This window comes from Coptis chinensis, chromosome 1 (assembly GCF_015680905.1).
Source record: "Coptis chinensis isolate HL-2020 chromosome 1, ASM1568090v1, whole genome shotgun sequence".
Classification (NCBI taxonomy): domain Eukaryota; kingdom Viridiplantae; phylum Streptophyta; class Magnoliopsida; order Ranunculales; family Ranunculaceae; genus Coptis; species Coptis chinensis.
Genome location: NC_141456.1, coordinates 1,716,754 through 1,733,858, shown reverse-complemented (window position 1 = coordinate 1,733,858; position 17,105 = coordinate 1,716,754). Strand labels below are relative to the sequence as shown.

The 17,105-nt window shown below is 37.0% G+C and overlaps 2 protein-coding genes and 1 long non-coding RNA gene across 4 annotated transcripts; 1 reads left to right on the top strand and 2 right to left on the bottom strand.

Annotated features, from left to right (window-relative positions):
* Positions 1-414: 414 nt before the first annotated feature.
* LOC147521172 (protein OBERON 3-like) lies at positions 415-7,239 on the bottom strand. Its single transcript, XM_086595058.1, is given in 4 exon segments — positions 415-1,204; positions 5,223-6,453; positions 6,455-6,522; positions 6,525-7,239. Coding segments are annotated over 4 exon segments (2,460 nt in total). The 5' UTR covers positions 7,102-7,239; the 3' UTR covers positions 415-620.
* Positions 7,240-10,998: 3,759 nt separating this feature from the next.
* Positions 10,999-14,368, bottom strand: LOC147521171 (zinc finger (Ran-binding) family protein). 2 transcript variants are annotated; one of them, XR_015214600.1, is made up of 7 exons: positions 13,706-14,295; positions 12,883-13,000; positions 12,362-12,696; positions 11,965-12,081; positions 11,719-11,823; positions 11,425-11,621; positions 10,999-11,187 (listed from the first exon to the last, which is right to left on the bottom strand). XR_015214600.1 is itself a non-coding variant. In XM_086595047.1 (6 exons), exons 1-6 carry the CDS (start codon positions 14,209-14,211, stop codon positions 11,510-11,512), a joined length of 1,293 nt encoding a protein of 430 aa, XP_086451173.1. In that variant the 5' UTR covers positions 14,212-14,368; the 3' UTR covers positions 11,195-11,509. The 2 variants fall into 2 exon arrangements, 1 of the variants encoding a protein (XP_086451173.1); XM_086595047.1 differs by lacking the exon at positions 10,999-11,187 and having other exon boundaries at positions 11,195-11,621; positions 13,706-14,368.
* A 678-nt stretch (positions 14,369-15,046) lies between these two features.
* LOC147521170 (uncharacterized) lies at positions 15,047-16,408 on the top strand. The gene is made up of 2 exons (XR_015193824.1): positions 15,047-15,178; positions 16,030-16,408. It is a non-coding gene; the product is annotated as an uncharacterized LOC147521170 (long non-coding RNA).
* The last annotated feature ends 697 nt before the right edge of the window (positions 16,409-17,105 follow it).

Below are 17,105 nucleotides of genomic sequence, written 5' to 3'. Positions count from 1 at the left end.
TAAGCCCTCTTTCTAAACAGCTTAATAGCATTTTGGCCTATAAATAGAATTATGAACTCCTGAAGGCTGACCACCTCTGCTTGTTTACTGTAAAATTGTGCAACCCCCGAAAAAGGACTTGGAACTGCTAAGTGACTATTATAGAAATCACTCTAAGATATTGGACAACAATGGGAGAAAAAAGAGACTTCAGACACTCACAAAAAATGATACCAACTAGCAGACATCATCTCGCTGTGTTTCCCCAGTTGTGTCTAATTCCTTGGCCGGAAGCATTGCGTACCCTACAATTTAAGAGAGGGCGAGGCCCAAAATTTGCAAATCCATGGCTCATCCGCTTCATCATTTTGTTGTGTTCCGAATAACACATCCTTATCAAGAGGCAACAAGGTACTCTGGTCACAAACAAAAACGTGAAGTTAAAGCTGTTTAATCAAATCTCATTCACATAAAGAAAAAAGAGTAGCATTCCAAGAAAAATGCCTTGCCAAGTTACACAGTTCTATCACTCACGACAATCATTACAGTAATCATCACACATAATATTGTGATCATCTACAAAAACGATCACTACAAGTAATGACACATCATATTAAATAACCAACAAAAACCCATGTCTACTACACACATTGCTGTTTTGTAGCCTCCATCCTCTCTAGCAAGCCTGCAATCTCAGCTTGCATTCTAATTTTCATGTTGTAGTAATCACAATGAGAGTTTTCTAAAGCCTTGAGCTCCTCAAGTTTCTTCCTCCGTCTCTCCTCTGTCTCCTGCAAACACAGTTTGGCAAGCTTGCTCGTGTACTCTTCCTCCAACTTCTCACTGTTAGCTCAAGACCATTCTTGATACCTCTCAGCTTCTCTTCGGGCATCATCTGCTTTGGCCTGGAACATCCTCGCTTCTGCTTCTTTGATTCGCACTATGCTTTCGAGGCTGTTGAACCCGTTCTTTGACAATATGCTGCTCTGCAACTCCTCTTCCACTGTTTGATCAGTCATAAAGGGTTTAAGGTTGTTCTGGTGAGCATCTTCTCTAAATGACAACATATCATGTTCTACACCGGAAGAGTGCATGCTATAGGAAATAGATTGGGGACCCAGAGAAGTGGGAGGTGGGGCAGAGGCCATATTTCCCTTTTGACTCATCTGAGTTTTCACCGCGTCTTTAAAAGAGCTCATAGAACCAGAAGTGTCTGTGATCCCATCTGTGTGTTTATATATGCCACATCAATATTCCGTGTTAGTAGAAGATATAATACACAGAGGACATTTAAAGCAAAATTATCAAGAGTTAAGATTCCTTACAAGAATTTCGACATAAGCAGTTAAACACGACTAAAGAGAAAAAAGTAAATGGCTTTTCCATGCAAAAAAATACATATCTGGAAGCACTTTTTAAAGATGAATGCTAAAAATCAGCAACTCAAAGGTGGATATTCAATCACTTGAAGAATGAACAAAGAAAAAAACACGGAAAAGAGTACTCGAAATCTGCTAAAATCATTACAAACAAACAAAATCAATATGACTATTCCACAACCCCCTCCCCCCCCAAGATTGGTGCACCTAAGAATCCAATAAGCAACGCCAGGCATGCACGTCAGCAATAAGAATTCATGATCCATCAATATTATAGCAATACTCAAATTGGTCTATATGATCTAAGTCAAATCGATGCTACTTCCAGCGCTCTTACAAATATGGATAAAAACAAAAAGGTTTTACCCTGGACCCTTGGATCTCAAGAGAGCACCTGAATAATGTAACATAACATAACTCTGCTGCCCCAAAGAGGAGTCCGCCGTCTTCCACATGGCTTCTCTTGCCCCACAAATTTCCACATAACATGTTTCAATATATAGCTAATAGTTATTAGTTGTGTATATCCCCTTCATGTTCCCTTCTACACTTGAGATGTTTATCATTTACACTCACCACCACTTGAAACAGCACATGTTTCGACACCCCCCCCCCCCTCCTTTCCGCAGTTGCTAAACAATCAATAAAGAACAGCTAACTAAGATGGGAACTAGATCTATATAACTATTGACAAGTACGTAAAAAAATAATACCAGTATTATATGTATCAATGCCTTGTATTTTTCACCATGCTAGACATTGTGATTTGGTCCAACACTCAGACTACTGGTGCACCACCTTGGTCAACAATATCAAAATATTGGATCGGAAATAAAATAACACATCACGCTGATTGACATGATTGTTAGCTTGATGATAAACAATAAAAGGGTAAACTTCATGCGGTAATAAGACCAAGAGATGTCCCACACATTAACGTGACAAAGTGACTTCTAGTCTGAACTAGGGAACTTACTCTTCACTAATTTTAGTAATTTCCCGGTAAACTTACATGCATTTGTTCTTTCGAAATGATATAAATTCCATAAGGTATTCAACATAGCAATATCATATTAACTTAGGAGGTTTATTTATGGTAGAGTTGTGTTCACTTAGCGCGAACTTGCAAGCTGTCAGCAGCATGCAAAGCCCTTGGCAAAGAGAGAGGCTGTAGATACATTATTAATGCTAGTAACCAATCTCCAAAAGCTCAATATTTTGTACAGGGACATAAAATATCAAACGCTACGAAGGACTAACATGCAGTAGGCACACACCAAACAACACACTCCCAAGGGTGTTCACGCCCAAAAAAGGCCTCGATGCTAGCGCTGGGTTGCAAACTCAAATACACAACCTCTCCAGACTTACTGCTTCATATCATCTTGACACCTTATTACTCCAAAAGTTGAATTGTAATTGTACGAGAGAGAAGTAATAACATACCAAAGGGTCTCTGGAGTAAACAATGGACTCACACATGCCTAATACCACTTCCTTCTAGTTTGGGAAGTTTCCTTGTGATAGTTATTCAAGTGTCTTTAAGGATGATTACTTGCCACTCCTGGGACCAAAGATTTACTCGATTTTTTACAACATTCTTCACCAAATCCAGGAAGATCAGCAGGACTATGAAGAGAATATATTTATCAAAATACTAGGCAACATACAATTGCAACCTTAGGAATATTTAGGTTGAGAGGAATTAAGAGCTTCTGTTCCACGGCGCACTAGTGGTATCTGATCATCTTAATGCCTTCTACTAACCATTAGTATCTCAAATTACATCCTGAGAGAACTCAGTTGATATCAAGCATGTATTCTGTAGGTTCTTTGGAGCCTATAGTATTAAAAAAATGGAAATGTGAAACCTCGTTCTAGTCTATTACATGTTCCATGGTGGAAACCTCATAATTTCTCTCAGTCACTGTCTTAAGCTATATACCTAAGGTTATCTTTGTTGGAAAATTATACCCCGGCAATTCAATTTTGGAGTTTGAAACCTGTCTCTACTACCACAATGATGATACAGAAATTCACTATCTTAGCAAAATCTACTTGCATAAAGCTAACTAACTAAAGAAGAGTAACTTCGATATAAAGTCAATGCCATTTGTGTGGAGTAATGCCAGTCAATTTTTAGATAGTTTTACAAGCAGCTGACTCCTACAAATTGCACCTTGGGAGTAGCAGTGCTCTATAACCAAACAAGAGTTTAGTAAAAATATATTTAGCCTTGACTAAGAAAGATCGTGAAGCTGACAGACAGTAAATTCTCCAAATGGAGAATGTTTGTCAATGTTTAATTCTAAATCTGGTGACATTTGTCGAATCAAATTAAACTCACTGAAACAACTTTCTAATCAAGATTCCTGTGGAACCTGTGTTCTCTAAACGTACGGTTCAGATTTGAACTTCACTATCTCTAAATTAGTAAATTTTACAATTCAAATGGAAAACAGGACACATTATCACATAATAATAAATCACTCATGTCTCTTTAATATACGATATACTAAAATAGTAAAATTTAATATCCAAAACGAGTTCCAGCTAGAGAAAGCATTGCACTAATAAAAGAAATAAAAATTAAGGCTGAAGGAAGAGAATCCATTATCTAAGGAGCCATCGATCCCAATTGAAATCATTATTCTTAGTAGACCGCCTCTGCAAGAAGGAACAGAAAAGAAAATGGTAACATGTTTCTTCCATACACACAGATAATTTAGTCAACATAATACTGCCATGGCAAGGGACCAAATATTTTCCTTATGCTTCACAAGTAAAGAACCTCTAAAGTTGATTTGCATTTATGCTAGATATAAGTACGTTAACTTTCACTTGGCTCAAAAAGGGAGGTGTCGCTAATCAAATCCCATTAGAAATGGAAGATCCCAAATGCTATTGTTTTGGAAAATTAATCTAATAGTTAACCTCTTCACGATATCCTTTAAGACCAAGGACAGTTGAAAATTTGAAACTGGTGTTCTGTGCCGGGATGGAACCAATTGTTTATAAGGATACTGTCGGAGACCTTGGGATTGTGGGACACTGAGTCTTCTAAAGGAAAAAGACAGTAGCATTAACAACAACGACAATGACAATAATAACAAGGAAGGTGACGATAACAATAATGATAATATGACAATAATAAGGTTCTTCAGAAATAAGATGATGCCATTAATCAATACAGACGTTCTACAGACAAGCTGGTCATTTCTAAAACAGTTATAACTATGTGACATAAATGTCGTATCAAGCCATTAAAATTCACAAATTCTTCAAAGACACTATTTCAGACACATGCACATCTTAATAATGCATCCAAAAAAACACCCAGAGGAAAATAAACATGAAAGTATGCAGAGTATTTATTTAGAAATGAGATTTAGCTTGATAAGTAACTAATACATGGTTTATCCCTCAATTTCCTTTTATTTTCATCACTCATTTTTTCAGTAGACAATCTCACCCTACCCTGTACTACACTTCCAACTAATAAAGTTGGTAGTCCATCAATCAATAACAAATGGGGGAAACTGAAAAACTTATACCCTCAACCTTCATTCTACACTACTTTGATAAAGATAGTCATTCTACACTTCTTACATTCTAGGCCAACATCAAGCATAAGACAATGACATAGGAGCAGTGATATGGAGGAGCCAACACAAATAACTGGGAAAATTGTGAAGGAACATACCAATATACACCTGAGATATAGTCAAGAGTCGTGATATCTAAGATAACAAACCATAAAAATATAGTGGAGGATAGAAACAATTATGAACAGATAAGAAACCAGAAAACATGAAAATAATGTCAACTCAAATAAAAGAATAAAATAGCGGTCAGAAGACTTACACTTGAAAAACTGAAGCAAGCCGTTGCAAGCATCTGCAGGAGAAATGACCTTGTTTTTAAGCTTGCCAATCAATTGTTCTGCCCTATTGTGAAGTTCTTTGCCCTTGGAGTCTTCACTGGCCTGGAATATTTGCCTCACATAGTCAAGCTCCTTTATCAAGGTTTCTAGACCCCACTCTCCAGGACACAATTCAAAGACATCCTTAACAAAGCCAAACATCTCAGAAGCATGCCCACATCCAGGGCAATAGAATTGCATTTCCGTGCTCCCTGTTTTCCCTCTCATTCCAGACCCTGGTTTGATGAGATTACTCTGAATACCACATACAGCATGGCACCAGTGGGAACAGACGTCGCAGCCAACCCAACTGCAAGTTTTGTTGGCACAATCAAACTTGAAACAGACAGGGCACATGCATGCACTACAGAAGCCTTTTTTAGACGAGCATATCTTGCAGTCACAGTCATCAACAGGCAATAAACCCTTACAATTCACATTCCGACACCTCAAGAGCAAGAATATCTCGACAAGCTCAGTCATCGGGAGACGCATTTTCGCCGATAAAAAGATGGCCTGACCGGTCTTTAACGTGACCAAGATGTCCAGTTGGGCCTTGTGAGATTTTGAGAGCAACTCAAAAGTAAAATCAGACCTCTCGAGCCGTTTTTGGAAACTTAATAACTCATCACTCTTCTCAGGCACTCCAATGAGACCCTTCAAGTACTCCTTGGTGGATTCAATTGTCTCATCAGGAAGCTCCTGAAATATATGAGCCATGACCGGAATTGATTCAGAGACAACTTCTCGTAGTAGCCTCTCAGGTTTTGATAGCTTACGTGGCCGCCCTCCTCCATCCGATCCAACCCTTTGTCGATCAGAGGCTCTTCCCCTTGAGTCATTTGATTGGGTTTCCATTACTTGCCTTGCAGGAAGATCAGACGGGAAGAAAGAAAGGTTCTCAGAACCAGTTGTTCTATAAAGGGTTGAATCCTTATTGACTGGCCAATTACTTTGCATGGATATACTACCAGTACCAGCATTATGATTCGCCAAAACAACCCCATCCCCAACAGGTTTGAACCGACTGTGAACAGACCCATTAGTCCCCTCCCCACAATTCCAAATAGGGTCATTCTCTCTTCGATGACTCCCAACAGAATACTCATAAAAATCAGTAGAATTATGCGTGAGCGAACAGCTAGGATTGTGTGAAAACGGAACAGAATACTTAATAAGACATTGACATCGATGCTGCTCCAGTAAAATCATCAGAACTCCCAGTACGCTGATTATTATTCAAGGCACCAAAGACTGGGTACTCCTACTAGGCCTCAAAGCAACAGGAACATCAGCAGCTTTTGGCATGCGGTTAGGCGAGGCAAGGGACAGCGATACATCAGGCAAACCCAAAGACAAATTGAGGGTCTCAGTCTCAGTCTCTAGTTTTGGTTTCTTCTCATTCTCCTTCTCCGACTTCCCCTCTCGATCAATATCTCGTTTCGGACCACCTCCACTGACCCCATTCAATTGCAAGAAATCTCTTTCAACCCATCTCTCATCTTCATTTCCAGAATCCAAAACAATTTCTTTCCCTTTACTACAGCTACCCTTTTCTAAAGAAGTCAAAAAATTCTTCCCTGTAGCTGTAACCTCTTTTTCTTGAATACCCATCTTAAAATTCTCACACAAATAACTCAAAGTCAACTCCTGCGATCCTAAATTTCCAATTTTTAACGAATTTGAGCTACCCCCATCACGATCCATGTCTGATTTTCGTATAAAATCATCATTTTTCACAGAAAAATCAGTTTTTTCGTTCGGGTTTTTGGAACTTTCCGAGTTTTCAGTACCATACACATAATCTTTATCTGTAAACATGATGAAACACAGGTAGAAAAATGGACAGAGTTACCTGAAAGAATGAAGGAGGAATTATAATGACTGTAATACCCTTGTCTGCTTCTTCCTTCTTCTTTCTCTCACCTCTACTCCATTCGTTTGGAGTTTGGACAACGGTTGAATTTTTTCCACTTCTTTAAAACCAACTACGATACTTCCAAAAGTTGAAAAGAAAATTACAACTATGGCCTCAATTAATTTTAAAGTTGACCATGCAAGTAATTATTTTTAGGGTGACCTCACCCAATTTATGCCAAAATCTAGAATACACATTCTGTATCTGTACTATGGAGCCTCTAATAAACAAGAAGTGAGGGTGTATTGCGTGACAAAGTCTATAACCAAAGAATAAAATGCCAACGCAACCATATTGAGAGTGTACTCTAGAACTGCTATTCATTTATATACTTTTGATGTTGCAAATACGAACAAATTTATGTGTATGTATATCGATAACTATGACATATTTGTTTGGTATATAGATGAAACCTGATGTCCTCTTCATAGGCCTAACCTTTTTTTTTTTTTTGTTACTTGGTTTTTGCTCCAAAGATTGTAGTTCCACTTGTTAGATAAGTTTTATGACGAATCTAAGAAGATTTGAAATTATTTGGAAAGATGGCAGGTATCTTGCATGGAACCATATATAAAATTTAACGGGTGTAGGCCTTTGGATGGTGAAAAAGGATATAAAGTGGAAATCTTTTTAGGTGGGACAAAAGTCAGCAGCAAAGTTTGCTAAGACATCTGGCGATGGCGAAAGACCCACATGCTAACTATTTTGTCTCCCAAAATTATTTTTTCTTTTCTGTTTCTGGCCAATGTTGTTCAATTTTGACAGGTCAATTATTTATTTTCGGTTGACTTACAAAGAATATTTTCAAGCGTGTTAAATTAAATACGTTTAAGTTCTTGGAATATTGGATGGATTAGAGCGTCTTCAATGCTATTCTATTATCCTACGTGTACTCGTGTAGAGTGGGCAAGTTGACAATTTACCACACCAATCAATATTCTATAGGGCGGACTAAAACGAGAAATAGACTAGAAAAGTAAAGATAAATATCCAGGGGCGGCCTTGAGTTTTGGGGCCCTAGGCGAGATCCTAACGTGTGTGACCTCTACCGATAAATGATGAAAAATACATAAGCCAATTTTTTTTTTCTTATTTGATCAAAAATTAAGTCCAAATTCTTTCGTACTCTTACGGAATCAAATGTGTGTTTAATATCAACAAATTCACACCAAAATTCAATTACAAAAACTAAGCACAACTGAAAAGTTAGTCTTATTATATTTATAGCTGCGAAATCATTAATTAAGTCTTCGTAATCAAGTTTTTATATTAAAGACTTTTCAATAGATAACATATCTAATCCATTTAATCTTTTTTGATACATGTTCGATTGAAAGTAAGATTTGATCAACTTCAGCTTTGAAAAACTTCTTTTTGCAGATGCGATGGTAACTGGTATAGTCAACAAAAGAAAGATGAATGGAGACCGTAAAGTGCAAGTTGGAGAACTGGAGAGACCTTAGAGAATTGTAGAGACCGAGAGATTAAGAGGAGAAGTAGAGTCGTGGAGAATAAGCCTCTCCAGTTTAGTATCGATGTTTAATGATTTATGTTTGGGCAAAATTTGGAGCCAATGTTGGGCCGAAAAAAGAACAGTAAGATGTTTGTTTGCTTTCTTTTTGGGCCAAAAAAAATAATTGACCACAACTGCTTTTAACCATAGGGGCCCTAATATTCGGCCAACTTTCGGGGGACCAGCCGGCCCCCTGTGTGGGCTGTCCTCAGGGCCGGCCCTGTAAATATCAGAGTGAGTTCATTCTCTCTCCTTTTACTAATCTCACTCTTTCTTCAACTAAATACGTTGATCTTCGTTGGTGTTTTTATGTTATATTCAAAGTTTAATCTCTCACATTGATTCATCAATATCTTATTTAACATAAATGATGAAGAGACAACTTAAAGGGATGGATAGAGAACATATTGCAACACAAATGGATACTGATGAAGGTAAGATGAATTCATAATATGTTGCTGAGTATATATCTGGAAACCCAAAGGTGTAGCAGTAGGACGTACAAGTTACAGGACTAGTGCTCCATGGAGACGAGAAAATAGCCCCATCATTGTTTATCAACCAAGTATTGTTCTTGTTGTAAGTTTTAGAAGCATAACACCCATGTGAAAGAGAAACTTCTTCTGCCCCTGGCCTGGTGGACCTAACCTTAACTCAAGCTTTTTCTCTTATGCAACTCCCAACTTCTTTTCATCATTATTCTTAAACAACCACTCTCTATCCTTGTGTATCAAATCCGTTTCAACTTGAACTTGAGATAGGAAAATCCCAAGGAAGAAGAAGGTGAACTTGTGTTGTTCTGGATCGGTCTATTTTATTTCTCTCTCTCTTTATAGTTATCTCAATTTCTCCTATCTTTTCGTGTTTGTTTTTTTTGTTAGTTTTCGCCACGTCATTCCTTTTTAGGCCAATCAGGTTGGACTTCGTAAGTTTTTACGGTGCTGGACCATGTGTGATAGTCACGCCCTATTCTATATCAAGTTGACAACTAACCACACTCCATTTTGGGGGTCAAATATAGAGCTTGATTTGATTTGTCAAGTGTCACTCCATACTAGCTGCCCGCCCAAGTTGTCCCAACTTATCATATGTGCAAACAACCAAATTTAATTACTTTTCTATCCCTATGAATAATTTTTAATTCAAGGATGGTGTGTTGATATGTTAAAAACATATGATTATCTATGCAAGTGTGTGTTTCAATTGTGGACGGACTTATACAGTGTCATACACAACTTATATATTGTCGTATATAAACTTTATCTGTTATATAATGTCGTGCACAGCTTATACATTGTCGTATATAAGTTGCCCAGGAATAGGTTGTTCTAGACACTATATATAAATTGTCTTCAAACATGTCCCTTAAAAAGAAAGCCTAAACAAAACAATAATTCACATTCAGTTGAAAAAATCATTTCACATTCAATTCAAAATAACTTACAACAAAATAACAAGTGAAACAAATTTGCACCAAAATAAGAAAGTGACATAGAGCAACACATATCAATCATTGCTGAATTAATTTTGCCCACGCAATTCCCACAAATAATCTATTAAAGCAGCCTGAAAAGCTATATGAGTCTGCCTACAACGAATTTCGCGATGCGGACCAAGGAACCGTTGGAACCTTCCTTCATCGTTTTCATTAATCTCAAATTCCCAATTATCGTGTGATTTGTTTGAATGAAATGAGCAAGTAGTGTTTGATTTTGATTTGACTCATCCATCTCAATTTCATGAAGAGATGAATTTACACAAAAAATCATTGTGCTAACATTAGGATTAGAAATGGGTGGAACTAAGTTTTTTTTTTTTATCTGTAGAAAGATGTAAAATAGATAATAGTAATATATATGGGCAAGATATGGGGTGGTGGCAAAGAAAGATGAGTTGTAACATTTTACCATAAGTGAATTGTGTCTATAGGATAGATTTCATTATAAAACAATGATTTGGAGTGTGATGCGTTGATGCACAAAAAATTTCACACTTCAACTAGCATCATCTTTTAAGTGAAGCATCATCTTTTAAGTGAATGACATCACTTTGCACTCCAAATCAAGCAATTGCGTTTACATTGCACTCCAAATCAAGTAATTGCTTTGACATACTTAAGACGTCTAAAACTTAAGTATAACTTTGACTCCGCTTGTGGATCTGTTAAACTTTCTATGTAACAGTGAACTAGAAAAAATATATGGTTTTGAACTATAGGGATGTTTGCAGTATTTTTTTTGGTCAAAACGGTAGGGATGTTTGCAGTTGACATCTAATTCCTTACCAAATACAAGTAACCTGATCAGTTTTAGACTTTTTAGTAATAAGGTTCAAGGGTCATGACTCATGACCAGCTTCCCAGTTTGTTGAGGATTAGTTACACAATAAGCAGGCAAGCAGCACAGGTAGGTTCGCTGCCCCAGTGCAAGTCGGGCTAACCAACATCACGCGCATGTTGAAGCCTTGAAGGCGGAGGCTGGATCAACACAAACCAAACGCAAGTTCAATTAACTTTATTGTCGAATTCCAACAGACAGCTACCCCTATGTAACTAAAACAAAATCATAATTATCTCAAATTTCTTCGCCTTACATTACAACCATGTCTGATATATTTAATGACTTCCCATCTCAATAAGCGAACTTACCAAGGCTATAATTCAAGCTAAGCTAATGCTACCTACATCCATTAGCTCAATGCTCAGGATCTTTACCAGATGTCAATGCTTTAGCTCAGAGTTCAATGTGCATAAGAATTCCAGTTCATCGCCCCGTACAACTTTATGGAATAGAAATCACCTAACGAGGCCTCTTCCATATAATGTCTTCATACTCAGCTACCTCATCCTTTGGTTTATCGCAACTACACTTAAGACAGAACTTGTTTCTTCTGTAGTTTAAGAAGTCACACCTACAAAAATACGCATTCGTGAATAGACAAGCATTGTGGACTTCCCCTCAGCAAGACAATAAGAACATATGTAGAAAAACCTAAAAATAATTCTTACTTAGGGCATTCCCACTCCCCTGGCTGCAGGTCTCTTTTGGGGCGTGGCTCTCCACAATGTGGTCGTATGCATTTGGTGTTGCGAGCAAAGTTCATGAACTGACACCTGCATGGAAAAATCAGACAGAGGGAGGAGTGGTTCCTCAATAGAGAATACATTTGAAGAAGCTTTAACTTGGCGACACCAACAAGATGATAGAAAGTGAAGTTTTTGTTAAAAACCATAGCAAGTTGAAACTAGACTTACTGTGGGCATGTCCAGTCCCCTTTTTTCTTGTCAATATCATCAATATTAACTCTGTTAGGCCCATCAGCCTTGCACTCTAGGCATCGTATATTTCTAGCAAAATTCATGAAAGTACAACTGCAGGAACAGTCACACACCAATTGGTTAACCTTCGAGTATACTATTGCTTGCAAATGCATGAAAGATTTAGTATGCAAGTTACGAGATAAAATTGACCACAATGGACATACACTTAAAGAAGTTAGATTAATCACTTATTTTGATCTTTAAATATGCAAAGGTATTATTGTGGATTTGTGGGAATGGTGAAATGTGATTCTTTTTTTTTTCATCACGGTAGCAATATCATACCATTATAAAAAATATTAAATATTTGCAAGCCCAACATACTACTTACTTGGGGCATATCCAATCCCCTCGCTTCATTTCAACATCCTTAGACGGTTCACGACCCATGCCCTGAGATACCCTGGGGGGGTTTATTGCAGGCTTTGGAAGGGCTGGATCAGGGGGTGTCTCGCTCAATTCAACTAGCTCTGATAGTAGCTTGCGGGCAGATGCTTCAATCTGTTCCCTACCATGGGGTTTCTCTTCCCCTGAAAGAACAATTGGATCTAGTGCATAGATTAACAACATACGAACAATATCCACAGTACGTGCAGGTGCTTCAGAATCCTTTAGTATCCCATAGGCTCTATCACAGGATCCTCTCAAATTGCAGGCACTGCACACCTGTATGTAAGAGGATTTATTATTTATATCCAAATTTTCAAATTTTTGCTTACAGTGCCTTTCTAGCCTTTCTAGTGTACGTGGAGCATACAAAAAGGACAAGCCATAAAGAACTCGTCTGAAAAAATCAAAGAATTTCCAATTTGTATCACTATACTTTATCTTATGCAGAGACAGAGAACTTACATCCCCTTCGTCAAGTTTTAAAAATGCTCTCAATCTTTTCGCTGAATTAACAGCTTTTCGAAACAGACTAGGGCATCCACACTCAACCATAGTCTGAATGTGTTCTCTTGACAACGACCTGACATGATAAAGAGACATTAGTATTCCCACGTATGTAATATTGAAAGAATGTGCAATTAAACAATAAGTTACACAGTTATGATTGTAAAAATAAACTGCATTGGGGGAGGGGGGTGGGTCATTGTATTCCTATTGCTATGTAGATCATTGATTATAAAGGCAGCAGAAACTTTGGCCATGTATCGCCAGTATACATGAGTTTTTGGTCCACCAGGCAAACCGTATCTATTTATACAGTTATATTTTTGAGCAACCATCTAGAATTTCAAAGCTCAGTCAGACAATATTTTTAAAATATCTCAGATGTGTTTAAGTTTTAGGGAACCTAATATATTTTAGACAACATTCAATTGTTGAATCATTTCACCAGTGACCAGACAATAAGATGCTTCTTCCAAAATCCTCCAAGTTTTACAATCTAGGAGTGACTGATAGTTAGCTGTAAAATGGGCTTTTGAGATAGCAAATCATTGTTCTTTTGAATTTTGGAATAAATGGTGGATCAACTTCAACCTTTTCAAACAAGCTACCGAGTACCAACTACCATTACTAAAAAGAAAAGAAATCACCATACAAAGGTAAGACAAGCATTCCCAACTTATTTTCTATCATGCTAACTAAAGTATACTAGCTCATTTTTCTATTCAAACTTCCAACCAAAAATTCAATGCCAAAACAAATGAAAACAAAGAAAGCCCCATACCTGAAAATATCGAATCGATCGCGAGAAAAGGTAAGAGAAGCATTTCTCAATTTATTCAAGTCCCTGTTAGTAGTACCAATTACAGCATCATCCTCCACACCACCACCACCTTCATTATTATCTTCAACTGGCAATAAAGATTTATCAAAGTAACCATTACTATTCAACTTCTCAATAAAACTTACCCATTCAGGCCATGGGTGAGAATAACTAAAACTAGTAGTTTCACTACTTCCATCATTGTCTGTAAGGGTATCTATAGCTTCAGAAGCAGTAGTATAGCTTTTCAAGATAAGGGGTTTTGAGATAAAGGAAAAAGGAAGTGGTAGTAATACGTGGGTTTTGGAGATTGATGAAGGGGTTTTGGTAAAAAGGGGTTTTAAGATAAAGGGAGAAAATGATGTTGTTTTTGTTGTTGTCGAAAGGGTATTTCTGTGAATACGGAAGAAAGAAGAGGTGAAAAGAAAACGTCTTGAAGCTGCCATGGTTGAGATTAATTCCTTCATCTCAAAAGAAATGAGTAAAGAGATGAAGAGGGACTAGTAAGGGTTTTAGCAGGTGAGCGCGTGCCCATCATGCGTTCATGTTGCGGAATATCGCAAACTCTCAATATCGTCCCTATTTTTACCAGCCAAAATTCCAAGGAATGTCTGCCTATGTTTCAATGAAACTTTGAAATATTAACTGTTGCTTGATTTACCAAATCTCTATATGATATGATAGAGGGATCTTTAGGAGCAAAATTTGAATAGGAAGATGAGGAAGAAACCACCGAACTGTGTATTTGTAATCTCTCTATTTTATGATTTTAGAACCACCTCCTTAATTATTCTAATCATTTTCCCTCCTTTTAAATAATTTTTTAAAATACCAAAAACTCTCACTTTATTGAAATTATAATTAACTTCATATTATTTAAAATAATTTAGAAAATCTCATTCACGTCACTCAAATTATATTCAACCCCTCCTAATGTTTTTATATTATTTTTTAGATTATAACTAGAATTCAAAAAATCATACTATCAGAGAGATGTTAGAGCGACCGGTTTAAAGATTTGAAAAAATACCGATGCGTAGCATAGTTCGCATACTCGTACTATATGATAGGCGCGTCTTTCCAAAGCCTCCTCAACTCTCGAGTAGGCAAATTGCAATATCTATTTTGTTATTATTTATCCATTTCACCTTTTGTTTTGTTATTATTTAGTCATTCCTCTTTTATGTCTTGCAATCGAAATCAAACACCAATTCCTCAATGTCCAACTCCACACCCTTTATGTCTTGCAATCGAAATCAAACACTGGTGTTCTCTTGCAATCGAAATCAAACACTGGTGTTCTCTTGCAATCGAAATCAAACACCAATTCCTCAATGTCTCTATATATATTCTTGAGGGGTATTAGGTTTTTTTGAAGCAATATCAAGAGTGGGTTACTGCGAATAAGGATAGATTGGAAGAAAGTCATATAAGGTTAGAATTTTGCCTTTTTTGTTTTATTATTATTATTATTATAAAAGTTTGATGTGTATTATTTACTATAAAACGTAAGGTATGATTAGAATTTGTCAACAGAATGACTAATGTTTTTGATATAACACAATATTAACTAGGAAGAAGGACTTTGATTCTAAATATGTTACTCTAAATTCTAAATATTCTGAGATGTGCTGTTCGAAGTATGTGTGATCAGTATGTTAATGTTGCGATACTATATTTGAATAGTGGTACTTGAACTTGCAGGAACTTCCTAAGGATATATAGTATTAAAATTAATTTCAAAAATCTATATAGAAACAGAATCAGGAACAATGACAAGCCCTACATTTGTTTCAGGAGAGTTGTTCTTTGCCTCACCAGATATACCAACTGACTCCATGTCTCTGTCAGAATTTTGGTTTGTCTGAGCAGCAACTTACAACTTTTCTATCAGCCCTTCAAATTCATAAATGATCTGCAAGAAAAGAAAAGAGAACAATAATGTATACATAAAACAATAAGTTTCAAGCATGCTAATTCCTAGGAAGATATCCACAAATAAACCACTCACTAAATTCTACTTACTTTGTTTTCTTCATACAAAGCCCCACAGTGATGTACAAACAAGTGTGTTTATGTCCCCGAGTAAAGGAGTATCAAATGTCAACCATAGTTGTAATGTCAAGGCTTAGTTTGCAATGAACTAAGCTTTGGCATTACATTATGCTTTAAAAGTAAAACCATTCTTTACTAAGTCGGGCCTGGAATTGGTTGAATGAACTATACTCTTCAGAAGGCAATTTGTTGATTTGGGTGCAACTGCCTATGGTATGACTCATCCTCAGATGCAGGCCCAACCACCTCCGAAAACGTATGCAACACCATTGCCTTATGGAGCTGAAAGAAATGGAGATAATAACATTGCTCCTGCAAGCAGTGTCACTGGCTCCACTGTGTAGGAAGGGGCTCATGCTCAAAGCTGAAAGTATAGTGTCTTTAACCAACATTTTCTGGGGTTAGAACTATTCCATAGACTGTTTTAGGAAATCGTTTTGTGTTCATAGAGTGATGGGCATGGTGTTGACCATAGACTAAGCAAGATTAGCACCATTTTTTTTTTATGGGATGCATGTATTTTAAAAGGATCAGAACAGGGCATTGTTAGTAGTTGAAAAAACAGTCATGTTTCTTCTTTTATTGAGTTCATGTAATAGCAGAACAATCTATGTTGGCAGTGGAAATATGGTAGACCTAAACCTTGCATCTAAGACGAAACTACAATACTGAGTGGTATGCTTCTCAGATGATTCAATTTAGTGAAATGAATTGAACACCTTTTTTTTTTATCGTGCTCATATATTTTTTATTTCTAGAAATTTTGTGTTTTGTTTATTTTCAAAGTGGCAATTTGTAGCCATTCTAGAGATGTTGTTTGATTTGTTTATCACATATTTGTTCTTTATCCATTGCCGCGGAAGGATACTTATCTTCTACTTCTTCTCTGTGCATCATGCTTTGAGTGTTGCTGCTTAACTTCCCGAGCATCGTATCATAACTTAAGTCATTCCTTTTATTCTCTTTTTTGTTGAGGGCGGCTGAGAGGGTTGCGACTCTTCTGTTCTGGGCACTTCCGTTTGAGGGGTTCGCTTTTGCCTCAGATAGAAGAACAATGGATTGACAACCGGGAAGGGATGCCTGACATAGATATTGATTTGAACAAAGGAACTGAAACCGATACCATAAACCAAACTAGAGATGGAATTCCAGATAGATGACCGACCTAGCTAGGAAGTAGAACTAACCTAAGCAGGAAAAAATGTTTACTTACAGAGGGGACCGGTGAGGGAGTGGGAAGAAAAAAGAGGGAATGGTATAGAGAATATGGAAACATATGGGAATTAGGAAGCATATGGGAATGCCA

Excerpts from the sequence above, each read along its gene's own strand:
- LOC147521171 (XM_086595047.1), bottom strand. The coding sequence starts at position 14,211 with ATGAAGGAATTAATCTCAACCATGGCAGCTTCAAGACGTTTTCTTTTC. Across the intron at positions 13,001-13,705 it reads GATCGATTCGATATTTTCAG|GTCGTTGTCAAGAGAACACA; the intron begins GTATGGGGCTTT and ends TTATCATGTCAG. Across the intron at positions 11,622-11,718 it reads GGGGAGTGGGAATGCCCTAA|GTGTGACTTCTTAAACTACA; the intron begins GTAAGAATTATT and ends GTATTTTTGTAG.